Source organism: Clarias gariepinus, chromosome 24 (assembly GCF_024256425.1).
Source record: "Clarias gariepinus isolate MV-2021 ecotype Netherlands chromosome 24, CGAR_prim_01v2, whole genome shotgun sequence".
Taxonomy (NCBI): domain Eukaryota; kingdom Metazoa; phylum Chordata; class Actinopteri; order Siluriformes; family Clariidae; genus Clarias; species Clarias gariepinus.
This window is the reverse complement of record NC_071123.1, coordinates 16,734,916-16,747,145: the sequence shown is the minus strand read 5'-3', so window position 1 is coordinate 16,747,145 and position 12,230 is coordinate 16,734,916. Positions and strand designations below refer to the sequence as shown.

The window sequence follows — 12,230 nt, the reverse complement described above, 5'->3', positions numbered from 1 at the left end:
AGCAATTGCAATTTTATTAGTTAAAGAATAACATTTTAAGTTTTAGAATTGTTTTCTAAACAAGTTAAGATACTTTTACTCGTGTTATAGGAACTACAAAGCTAATCAATATCACTGTGGCGTCCCAAGCCTGGTTAAAGAAAGAGAGTTAAATGGAGAGGTGCCGATATTGTACTTCTAATTGTAAAAAGCTAACAATGATGGAAAGTAAAGAGCCCATCAGACCAATGGTAATAGTGCCCATGGATAAGATTTATAAAATAGAAACATTTGTCCCCGAAACAACCTCCCTTTTCTTTTTCTCTCTTTCTTGAACATAAGAAGACAAAAAAAGATGCTTGTCACATTACAGAACAAACTTTAAACAGTATATATGTTATAAAACAAAGATTTTTCTGAGCAATTTTGAGATTCTGCCACAGTTCTTCTGGGGACTCAGGCTGTCATAACAGTTTCTGTTTTTGATGATAAAACCGGATAGACTTCATTATGATTTCTGTTGGAAACCTGGTGTGGTACATAATATATGGTTTACTACACAGTATTGTATCTCAATATAAACAGACAATATCATGGGTTATAGTACAGATGCTTTACCGTTTACATTTGATCCTATTGACGGAAAGGTTACAAGTTTAAACCTGAGTTCTGAGTCCTTAATCCTCCCTGGTGTAGCGTATTGTGCTGTACCGCCTCAGCTGGGCAAAAGCACCTGCCAACTGTAACGTCTATCTTTTCACAAATCTATCTACAGAGCTAAACTTGCCCATGATGATAACAGCTTTTAGTACTTCAACACAATTTGCGGTTGCTGAATTGACACCCAGACTGAGTCAAATCCTAAATATCCATTGTACAAAAGCCCTGACCAGGGCCCTTGGCAGCTGAATAGCATTCATAAAAATGAAATGATTCAGTCTCTGGAACATTTTAGAATAGATCACACAGTCCAGATTTTTTTTTATTTTTTATTTGGTTCATATCACGTCAACTCGTCCCATTTTTCGGACAATGCAACCCTTTCAAACAGTATCAAAGCTTTACAGTATATATACCACATATCTCTACTGTAGCATCATCTCTATCATTATTCCAGAGATGTAACAGGGTCACCATTTGGTGACCTCTAATTATGCCTTTTATTCTGGCAAAAATGAATGTAACGGGTATCTTTTATTAGAGTTCATTAGAAGGAGTGATATTTCTTGGTGTTTTCTTTGATTTTGCCTTTACGGTTAATTTAAGATTAGATTAATATGCTGATGACAAATAATGGTGCAGAACATTATAATACTTTCATAATCATATGTATATATTTAATTTAGGGACACAACAGATCTTTCTCCCCTGCTTCCCTATGCATGCTAGTGCTATTTAAGCTTGCACTCTGATGTTATACACTTAACATCAAAAAAGTCCAAATTAATATAACTCTTAAAGGGGGGGGGGGGGGGTAACATCAACACGAAGCTTCTATTTCTAACCCACCGCCATCGGCACACAAAGCAATCAGTGGTTCTCTGAAAGCTTTGGCTAAGGAGAAGGTGACCTCCTCCTGGTTGTGCTGGGCTTCTTTCCCAGAGAACAAACAGTCTGTCACCAGCTGTCCACCAACACCATGCCAAGCTTTCTGTCCCTTCCCCCAACCATTTCTTCTTGCCTAGGTCTAAAAAACCAGGGGATGGGCACATAGCACGAATGCTCCTATAGTCTTATCTGCATTCTGTGATTTAAATTAATAAAACTGCTTCGAGTGCCTGGAATGTTTCAGAATAACAATTGTCAACTTGGTGATGGAAATGGCTGGGCTATTTAGGGGGAAAGTACATTTCAAGGACTCAAGACATTTTTCCAAGGACTTTCTCTTGATGAAGGTTAAAGCAAGAAAAAATATGCTATCCATAAACTAAATAAACCAATACTATATACTCAAAATACATATGGTATATGTTACATACAGGGGGGTCATCCAGTAAGTTGCATGAAATATTTTTTAAACAATCTATTTGAAATGTTGCCAAATCAATACACATGGAAGCCTTAATGAAAAACTTTTAATTAAACATTTATTTATTGTTTCTTAGTAAACACACCATCCTTGTCAAGAAGATCCAGAGCATTAGCAAGGAACTATAGATGTAAGGTATGCATACACAATTGAGACACCATTCCATAAGGAGTCTCTCCTTGGAATACTGGACATACAGTAAGACAGGAGTGGACCCTGGATGGATCGCCAGCCCATGAGGAGTCTATCCTTGAAGTTCAGGGTACAGGGGGCAGTGGTAGTTTAGAGGCAAAGGCACTGAGTTACTGATCAGAAGATTGGCAGTTCAATTCCCAGCTCCACCAGTGGTCAATGTTGGGCCCTTGAGCAAGGTCCTTAACCCTATATCATGGCTGACCCTGCACTCTGACTTTATATATACCTTGCATGGAAAAGAATACAGGGCACAAGAGAAATACCCAATGGATGGGATACCAGATCATGTAGCCTAGTCTCGGAAAACAGGGCAAAATAGGAATTTACCCTGGATTGGATAGCAGTCCATGAAGAGCCAAGTCTGAAAATACAGTAGCTCTGGAATACAGGGTGCAATTCGAAATCCACCCTGGATGGGATGCCAGACCATCACCAGGTGGCATCCACATATTTTCACACATATTTATGCCTTAAATTTAGCACAGCCAATCTTCTTCATGCTTCCAATCCCAATATGTTTTAGTGACAGAAAGAAAGTGAAAATCCAAATTAAACTCAAACAGACAAAGAGAGAATATGCACTTACTGCACAGGCAGCAAGTTCAGAATCAAACCCGGCACCCTATACAGTAGTTCTTATGCTGCAAGACTACATACCACTTGCATTGGAACACATTTTGTACTGAAGATAACCTGGTTAAGATAGTAAACCATGTTAAACTTACAAACTACTTAATCAGACCCCATTATAAGACATCAATTAGTGTCTTGTCTGGTAACTTCAGGTCCTCGTTGTTCTTCCATTTGACTTTCCTCCCTAGTTACAGCTTATATGTGATAGAAAGGGGTTTGTGTGTCATTCAAACCTCACAGCTTGAATAAGAGCTATTGAACAAAGACCCTTGAATTGGGGGAAAAAAGGACCTCCATTAAGTGAGCATGTGGCGTTTGATTAGTGAAAAGGAAACGTGAATTTCGCTCAGGCAATTGAACTGGTCGACTAAATCTTTGCGAAAAATCAATAACGGTAAAGCGCAGGATCAAGCTAATACTCTTGCATCCTGGTCCAATGTTCTCAAGGCTGCACAGCTGTTCATCAAGGAGTTCCTCAACCGAGAAAAAAGTGAGGGTTCCTGAGGAACCCCCTTCCTGAACCATTGTTCTGAATGCTCCGACAAGGGAGACACAATAATCTAGAACTGATTCACCACAAAAACCAACATGCATAATTGACAAGTCTGGCTACAAGGTTCTTCTATAGATTAGCAGCATGACGCTCTATCGATTGTACGTATGGTATTTATGGCTGACATTTCGACACTGAACTTCCGATATTGCATTCACTCAGAGAAACTGCAACTTTATGTGATATGTAAGTCCTAGGTTTTTGCCCAGGAATACAAATCTTTCACACTGAGAATGAAAAAATGGCTGAAGGCTTTGAACTAATGTCTTCTACTGTCAGATGGTCCTTCACAGGCAGAGTGGGTGGATTTCAATTCGTGCCCTACTTTATTCCTCAGCCCCAGCATTTGGTTTGAGAAAATACTTAAGACAAATGATTTCCAGAAGCATCTCTATGACTCCATTTCCCTTGGGCCCTTCTGTGAAAGTCGGAATTTCAAGCTTAATAGTGGCGCACAGCCATAATAACCAAGATATAGACCACAGCAATACATGAACTCTGGATGATGTTAAGGCATTTTAATTTTAATGCTGCCTTCGTGGGTTGTTGTATCAGGTCAACCCAGGCTAGACAACTTTCATATGTTTGCAACGATGCAGTTTAGTGCAAGTTAATGCATTCGAGTGCAACCTCAATCATACTATAATGTTTTTATTCAGTCACACTATTTTCAACTCAGGTTCAAACACTTCCTTACAGCATTGAGTGAAATAGAGTGGTTGAAGTGGAACATGATGACTTTCATGTTTTTATTAGCGTATCTGATGATCTGATGTTTTGAGGTGTTTCTAGTCTGCGGTTTTCCTCTTCCATCCATTTTCTACCCCACTTATCCTGGGTAGGGTGGCAGGGGGCCTGGAGCCTATACCTGGGAACACCCTGGATGGGGTGCCAAGCCATCACAGTGCACAAGTGCGCACACTACCCTCCACATCCAATCGTAATTAACCCAATTTGTTCATCTTCTATGCCGCTTCATCCCATGTACAGGGTCACGGCAGCCTGAAGCCTATCCCAGGAGACTTAGAGCTCGAGGCAGGGTACACTCTGGTTCCAATCCATCACATTGCACACACACACACAAATGGGCAATTTGGGAACACCAATTAACCTAACCTGCATGTCTTTGGACTGTTGGAGAAAACCTTCCACGCACAGACCTGAGGCGAGATTCAAACCCTTGACCCTGAAGGTGCGAGTCCACAGTGCTTACCACTATGCCACCGTGCCACCTCCTAATCATAAACTACAGGCAATTTGCAAACGCTAATCAGCCTCCTTTTTTTGTCTTTGGACTGTGAGAGGCAACTAGAGGAAACCCACCAAGCAGAGGGAGAACAGACCAGAGACAAGATCTGAACCCCTAACCCTGGAAGTCTAAGGCAAACATACAATACTAACCACAAAGCCACTGTACCGCTTATAACGTACAATAAAAAGTCATAATCAAGTATGGGTGGGGCACTGATACACTGGGTAGCTTTGGCATCTTGCACTGCCCCTGATCATGGATTACTGTGAAGCTTTGCATGTCATTATACATCTGCTTGGGATACCTCTGTTTTTCTCCCAAAAATGGGCAACTAGTAGCCTTTATTTGTCATAAATGTACAGTAAAATTATTTTCTACACACGTCATTGCTTGTTTAGAAGCTAGGATTATGATACAGCGCCAATAGGTGATAGGGGCTGCCTCCTAGGGGAGCGTGAACTCCTATGCTTCTGATCAGTAACCCACAGCCTTAGCCACTGACGCACCGGTGCCTATCCTTATGCAAAAGCATCATTTCCGTTAACATTTGGCCTGGCTTTGATGAATTGTTCACAAGTGCCAACAAGTGTGTGAATTAGTATACACATTTTGCCTCCAGGATGTATTCTCACATTACAACCAGTGTTCCTGGGATAATCTCCAAATCCACCTTGACTGTGACCAGGATAAAGCAGTGTGTGTGAGTGAACCGTATCCGACACATGGTCACGTTACGACTTTGTTCAAGCCAAGACAGAATGCAGGTAGTCCTTGCAACTGGTTCACTTTATGATTTCAGTATGTTTTTTAACATAAAAAGTATTAATGACCTTTTAAGCCTTTGTAGCAAATTCATTAGCATTTTGGACATGCTCTGTGTGTTTGTACGTATGTGCATGTGGGGGTTTGTATGGCAGCCTGCCTGATCTGCATCACCTCCATCCTGCAAAGCTGGTAGCGAGCAGGCTCCTGCTGTTCTGGCTTAAGGTTTAATGAGAGAGATGAAAGAGACAGAATTTTGATCCAGCCTGCTAACTCAGGGTTGTGGCAGTAGCTCCACCCGACCCCTCGCCGCGCACATCCTATCTATTCAGTTTACAAGGAAGCCCATCTCATTCATCTCCATCATAATCTTTAAAGAAACCGTAATACTTGCTAAGGTTGTTTCTGGTGTCGAGTAAAACCATACTGGTGCGGACGTATTTATTAACATGGTTAAGTAATTTATATGAAAATAGTAAAAACAAAATAAATAAATACTATACATGATATCAATTGACTTGTTCATAATACAATTCAAATTACAGCAAATGATCACACTAGGACACAAGACTCAAACAAGTAAAAACAAACAAACTTTTATTGTTTTACATCAAAGAAATTTAGTTCTGAAATTTAACTGATTAAAAGCTAAAGTGCCAGTTCTTTAAAAAATATCCAATAACAGTATCTACAGTCACCATGCACAAGGCACTGTATATATATATTAAAAACAAAAAAAAGAAGAAAAAACAGACCCTTATGCGGGTCTACCGACGTCCTGCTGTGAACAACAAGGAAAGCACAGGTTTGGGCTTATGCTTAATTCCGTTTGATCTCGTTGCACTGAAGATAAAAGCAGAGAATCCACACGAACCTGGCCCTGGCGTGGTATACACAATGGATTTGGTGGGGCAAAGGGGGAATTTGAAATCTGACTCATTTCAAATGTCAAAAGAAGAACGCCAGGCTTACAAGCTATGGAGGAGCGCGCTCGACGGATCAACAGCATGGCATTTGACTGCGTACTGCTGCCCCCTTGTGGTTGGACCACCTTTGCACAGGCGAATACCACTAGCGCGCAACTGACAAAAAAATTGATGTAGGCGGCAGTGGTGGGGAGAAGGAATCACAGTTCATCTAAAGATTTGCTCTTCTTCCGGATCCTTCCCATATCCCCCTGCAGCTGGTTCACAGTCTCGATCACGTTCTGAAAGCTTTCTCTGATATTTCCCATTCCCTCCTTTCTCCAGGACAATCGCAGCTCGTCGATCCACTGCAGCACCTCGTCCAGCTGCTCCTGCGTCTCCTTCTGCTCCTCGAGCTCGGCCAGGAGAGCCTGTTTCGCACACATCTCCGCCTCATAAGACTTCTGCAGCTCCGAGATCGAAGCCTCCAGCTTTAAAAGCTGCTCCCTGCCCTCCGGGTATTTCCGGTGCGCCTCGTCTTCGGGCAGGAGGACGTTTTCAGGCACTGAAAGCACGCTGTTGACCAGCAGGGCTTCCATGCGTCCTGAGAGCTTCCTGAAGCGTTCCTGCAGGAACTGCAGCAGTTTCTGCGTGCACTCTCGTGTCTTTACGCTGAGTTCTTCGGGCGGGTCTTTCCCCCGGGACAGTTTCCGGACAAATACAGACTCGACGACTACAAGCATCTCGTAGAGGCAGTCCTGGAAGGCGCTGTTCATCCTCATCATGCAGGTCTGAGGGGTGAAGCCGAAGAACTGAGCCTCATAGAGCTTGAGGGAATCCGAGGCCAGAGACGCCACTGTAAAACATTAAATTTACAACAGTTATTTAAAAAAAAATAAACATGACATGTTTTATGAACATTGGAAATAAAATGAGTTAATTGGATTACAGAAAGAAGGACAGGTGGAATGATGTGGCCAGACTTATTAGAGATTTAAATTGACACATACATGTGTCTCAATAAACCAGAATGTCATCTAAAATTTGATTTCTTTTAGGAAATTCGATTTAAAAAGTGAAACTCGTGTTATATAGATTTATTACACAGACTAATATATTTCAAGTGTTCATTTCTTTTAACTTTGGGCATTATGGCTTACAGCTAGGGATGCACCGAAATTTCGGCCGCCGAAAATTTTCGGCCGAAATAGCATTATCGGTTTCGGCCGAAACGTAAGAAAGCGCCGAAAATAAAAGCCGAAATTGTCGCCACGCCTCTCCCATCCTCCCGTCTCGTTTGCGCTGTCATTACGCATCAAACACGGAGTATGTCGGCGGTTTGAAAGCACTTGGAAGCAAGTTTTGTTATTGTTAAACAGCCTTATTACTGTTATTTATTATCAATAAAAGTTTGATTGCTTAATTAATTTGTAGTTTTTTTTATACAAACAAAAAGAAAATATTTTAAACATGTTTTTTAATGAAACCATTTTCGGTTTCGGTATCGGTTTTCGGCCAAGTGCATTCAAAAATTTCGGTTTCGTTTTTAGGCCCAGAATTTTCATTTCGGTGCATCCCTACTTACAGCTAATGAAAACCTTCCTTGGGTCAAGCACCAGGACCACTGCAGGGACCACTGCAGACCAGGAATCTCCCACAAGAGCTGCAGTTTTGAAGTTGCTCTGACCCTTCTCACAGTAGCTACATTTTCAATATCTTGTTAAAATGACGTCTGGAAGTGGACGATTATGAACTTTTAGGCAGCAAGTGAACTTTTTTCTAAAGTTGATGTTTAGGAAGCATAAAAATGGGCAAGCATAGGGATTTGAGTGATCGTTGATAATGTTAGTTAAAAATCTACAAACACATTTACTAAAAGAGCATTAGCAAGCTATAAATATATAAAACACATTTTGTTTGTCTGTTTAACTGAAACAGCTAAGCTCACAGCACAACCATGGCTAGAGGACTAGGTCAGAGGAACTCCAAAACCGCAGCTCTTGTGGGATGTTCGATTGTCTGCAGTAATCAGGACACACCAAAACAAAAATAATCCAATGAAAGAAAACCGGTAAACTGGCGACAGGATCATGGGTGGCCAAGGATCACTGCTGCACATGGCTGGCTTGTGTAGTCTGATACAATAGAAGAGCTCGTGTAGAGGAAATTGATGAAAAGGTTCATGCTGGTTGTGATAGAAAGGTGTCAAAACACATAGTGCATCACTGTTATGATGGCAAAAGAACGATCTACTCAATATTACACAGGTGGTCATAATGTCATGGCTAATCAGTGTGTGTGTGTGTGTGTGTGTCTGTGTGTATACACATATCTAGAAAAATTATTCTGTGAAATTTTGCCCACTGAATGCGTTATCGTAATATAATGTTAGTACGTTAGCTAAAAGCTACAAACGTATTTACTTAAAGAACGTTAGCAACTTAAATATATAAAACACATATGGCACAATTTGTTTCTGTTTGTTTGTGTTACTGAAACAGCTAAACTCACAACACAACCAACAAGCGCGCGCACAAAATACTTACACAAAAACCCTTCATAAATGTCATCACCGAAAAAACTTCGCGTTACCCAACAGATATATATGCGTAATTACGGAAGATGACATCTATATCAATCCATTTTAATTATAAACGTATTTAAAATTTCTTACTGTTTGTTTCGCAGTGCTCGGCCATTTCCAAAGCCCGCGCGCCAAACGCTCTTCTTCGTTGGCCTTGATCACGACGCAGTGAGTCGTGAGAGCGCCATCTAGTGTTCAGGGTGGGTGTGTGGGTGTAATTACTGCTTCTCAGATAAACTAACAATATTTCGGGGGGGGGTATAAAAAATATATAAACATTTCGTAAAAATTAAAAATAACAAACCTCAAAATTTTCATGCATCAAAGAACACCGATACTTTAATAAGAGAGACGAATCAGAGAGTGACACTTAACCGTTTAAAAAACAAGAACGCCCAAATCAAGCCATATTTTATAATTTAGGCCACTAGGTAGGGTGTGTAACGACCGCACTGTAGGCGACAATAATAGAAATCAGAAAGCTATTTGAGAGTCAGGCAAGCGAAAAAAAAAAACTTCTAGAGCGATCCGGAGCTCAGATGAGCGACCAATCACATCGCTGCGCGTGCCCATGCTCTCTCTCAGCAGCCAATGAGAAACGTTCATTTTCCACGCCCCACCTTCGTGATTTGTTTCTCTATCTAACGACGTGTCAAGAAATACCGGAAGTGTAACAGTCGTCAGGGCAAAGCAAAAAATGGCTTACCAGACGTTCCAGCAGGAGTATTTACAGATTCCGGTGGTTACAAGGACGTACACGACTGCCTGTGTGCTCACTACTGCGGCTGTCGTGAGTAAATACTCTTTTAAACATTAATATGTTTGTATGGTTTGGTTTAGAGGAAGGGAAAAGAGAGAGAGGTTTCGGAGAGTTGGCTAGTTATTTAGCTGGCTAGTTAGCTTAGCTGTTCGGTAACAGCTGTGAGTTTCTGCATGGGGTGTCACAGATCACAGGTGGCTGGTTGTAGAGCAGAAGGAGATCAGTGGAGAGCAAGTGGATCTGATGATCTGTTTATTAACTTAAACAAAAATCACTAAACAGATCATCAATAGCTAGATCTTCATTAAACACCTCATAATGGTCTGTTTAATAATGATCTGTTAAAGTCATCAAACAGATTGTTCAACATAAAAGTTCACCTGCCTCTCAGGACAAGTCATCTCTATCATATAACCTTTAACTTGGTGGAATATGTAGCACACACAAATCCTTACGTCATCCCAATTCTCTTTAATGTTCATGTAGAGTATTTAATCTTTCATTTTGTGCAGGATATTCCGATAAATAAGGAATAAACCGCCACACTTTGTGTTGTGTTTTTATAGTAAAATAATCAACGGCTGTTGTTTATTCAAATCAGTCGGTTATCTCTGACATGTCATGTCTATGTTTGCGTTTTTCTCCCCATAGCAATTAGAGCTCATTACACCTTTTCAGCTGTACTTCAACCCCGATCTGATATTAAGGCACTACCAGGTAAGTGTTTGTTTTTTTTTCTTTTTAAACTCTAAGTCATTGTCTGATAAATTGATTTCCAATAACGTATATCTTTCTTTGCAGGTATGGCGACTCGTGACCAACTTTCTATTCTTCGGTCCCGTCGGCTTCAACTTCTTGTTCAACATGATATTTTTGTATCCTTCATTTCAAGAACAAAGATTATTATTATTATTATTATTTGTATTTGTGTGTGTGTGTGTGTCTGGGAATATGGATGCGGATAAATTTCTCAATCTTACAAAGTCCTTAACCTGATAATTATAGATACCGTTACTGTCGAATGCTGGAGGAGGGCTCGTTCCGAGGCAGAACCGCTGACTTTGTCTTCATGTTTCTGTTTGGTGGCCTTCTCATGACTGTATCCTTAACTGCCGTAAAAATGCCATTACACACACCGTCAAATTCAATGTTTTGATGATTTATTTTCTTTATTTTAGAACAATACTGTAGTTTTCTATTAAACTTTGAAACAGCACATATGGCTTTAGGTAGTTAACTAATACCAACAGTCAGCTATTTTAAGACATGAAAGTCAGCTGTTCTGGGACAGGTCTTGCATAAACAATATTGTCAAGTGCATTTGTAAAACCCATCAAGTACCATAATGAAACTGGCTCTCGTGAAGACCATCACAAGAAAGCAAGACCAAAACTTACCACTGATGCAGAGGAGAAGTTCATTTAGAGTTACCAGCCTCAGAAATCATCAATTAACAAATAGCACCTCAGATTAGAGCCGTTATGCAGAATTTACAGAGCATAAGCTGCAAATACATCTCAATATCAACTGTTCAAGGTTTTTTTTTTTTTTTTTTGTTATATTTTCTTTTGTTCCCCCCCCTTAATGCACGTACAGATATTTGGCATGTTTGTGAGTCTTGTGTTCCTGGGCCAGGCGTTCACCATCATGCTCGTGTACGTGTGGAGCCGACGGAACCCTAACGTCCGCATGAACTTCTTCGGCCTGCTCAACTTTCAAGCCCCCTTCCTGCCCTGGGTGCTCATGGGATTTTCCCTGCTCCTGGGAAACTCCATCATCGTAGACCTTTTAGGTACATATTCAAATCAGGCTTAATAGTGCTGTCCCCGTAGCTACATAGTTGAATAATATCCAACAGGGCTATGCGTAGATATATCAGAAAGTATGTTTTTTTTTTTTTTTTTTCTGTGCAGGCATTGCAGTGGGACATGTGTATTTCTTTTTGGAGGATGTATTTCCCAACCAACCCGGTGGAGGACGATGGTTAAGGACTCCTTCCTTTCTGTGCGTTCTCAAGCTTTTATTCCTTCTATAGAGCTATTTTTTTCTATATTGTAAATGAGTAAGTTCTACCTCTAATTAATTCTGGTTACTGTAGAGACAATAACGAATGTCCTTTCACTTTTAGCAAAATGCTCTTCGACACACCAGAGGAAGATCCAAACTACAACCCCCTGCCCGAGGATCGGCCCGGTGGGTTCGCCTGGGGCGAGGGTCAGCGTCTCGGGGGTTAAACCCCAGCAGCACCGCCACTCCAAGCACACATTCATGGACTCCTACTCGTATTCTCTTGTGCTGTAAGAAAAGATCGGGACTTCGAGACTGCACTGCGGTGTACGTGCGGGTACTTTCTGTCCCCCTTCCAAACTGCTTGCGAGACCCAGACTGACACTCGGACTGCTCGTACGGGTTTAAGACCGAAGGCAGGAAGATTCAGCGCTGTTGCTCTTGCAGTTTGTTTGTTTTTTCCTCCGTCGTGTCGTGGAACAGTAATCACTAATGTGGAGCTACTGCGAAACGCTGGATTGACTGAAGCCAGAACAATTGTAATTTTACTTACTTTTTTTTTTTTTTTTTT

The 12,230-nt window shown here is 41.0% G+C and overlaps 2 protein-coding genes across 2 annotated transcripts; one reads left to right on the top strand and one right to left on the bottom strand.

Annotated features, from left to right (window-relative positions):
• Positions 1-5,974: 5,974 nt before the first annotated feature.
• On the bottom strand, positions 5,975-9,147 carry mis12 (MIS12 kinetochore complex component). Its single transcript, XM_053485712.1, has 2 exons — positions 8,983-9,147; positions 5,975-7,164 (listed from the first exon to the last, which is right to left on the bottom strand). The coding sequence occupies exons 1-2, from the start codon at positions 9,005-9,007 to the stop codon at positions 6,530-6,532; spliced, it is 660 nt and encodes a 219-aa protein (XP_053341687.1). The 5' UTR covers positions 9,008-9,147; the 3' UTR covers positions 5,975-6,529.
• Positions 9,148-9,561: 414 nt separating this feature from the next.
• On the top strand, positions 9,562-12,230 carry derl2 (derlin 2). The gene is made up of 7 exons (XM_053485510.1): positions 9,562-9,682; positions 10,304-10,369; positions 10,454-10,527; positions 10,658-10,751; positions 11,249-11,444; positions 11,566-11,656; positions 11,781-12,230. Exons 1-7 carry the CDS (start codon positions 9,590-9,592, stop codon positions 11,884-11,886), a joined length of 720 nt encoding a protein of 239 aa, XP_053341485.1. The 5' UTR covers positions 9,562-9,589; the 3' UTR covers positions 11,887-12,230.

Coding starts and splice junctions, on each gene's coding strand:
- mis12 (XM_053485712.1), bottom strand. CDS start 9,007: ATGGCCGAGCACTGCGAAACAAACA. Junction 7,165..8,982: donor CGAGCACTGCGAAACAAACA/GTAAGAAATTTT, acceptor AATGTTTTACAG/TGGCGTCTCTGGCCTCGGAT.
- derl2 (XM_053485510.1), top strand. CDS start 9,590: ATGGCTTACCAGACGTTCCAGCAGGAGTATTTACAGATTCCGGTGGTT. Junction 10,528..10,657: donor TTGTTCAACATGATATTTTT/GTATCCTTCATT, acceptor TGATAATTATAG/ATACCGTTACTGTCGAATGC. Junction 11,445..11,565: donor CATCATCGTAGACCTTTTAG/GTACATATTCAA, acceptor TTTTCTGTGCAG/GCATTGCAGTGGGACATGTG.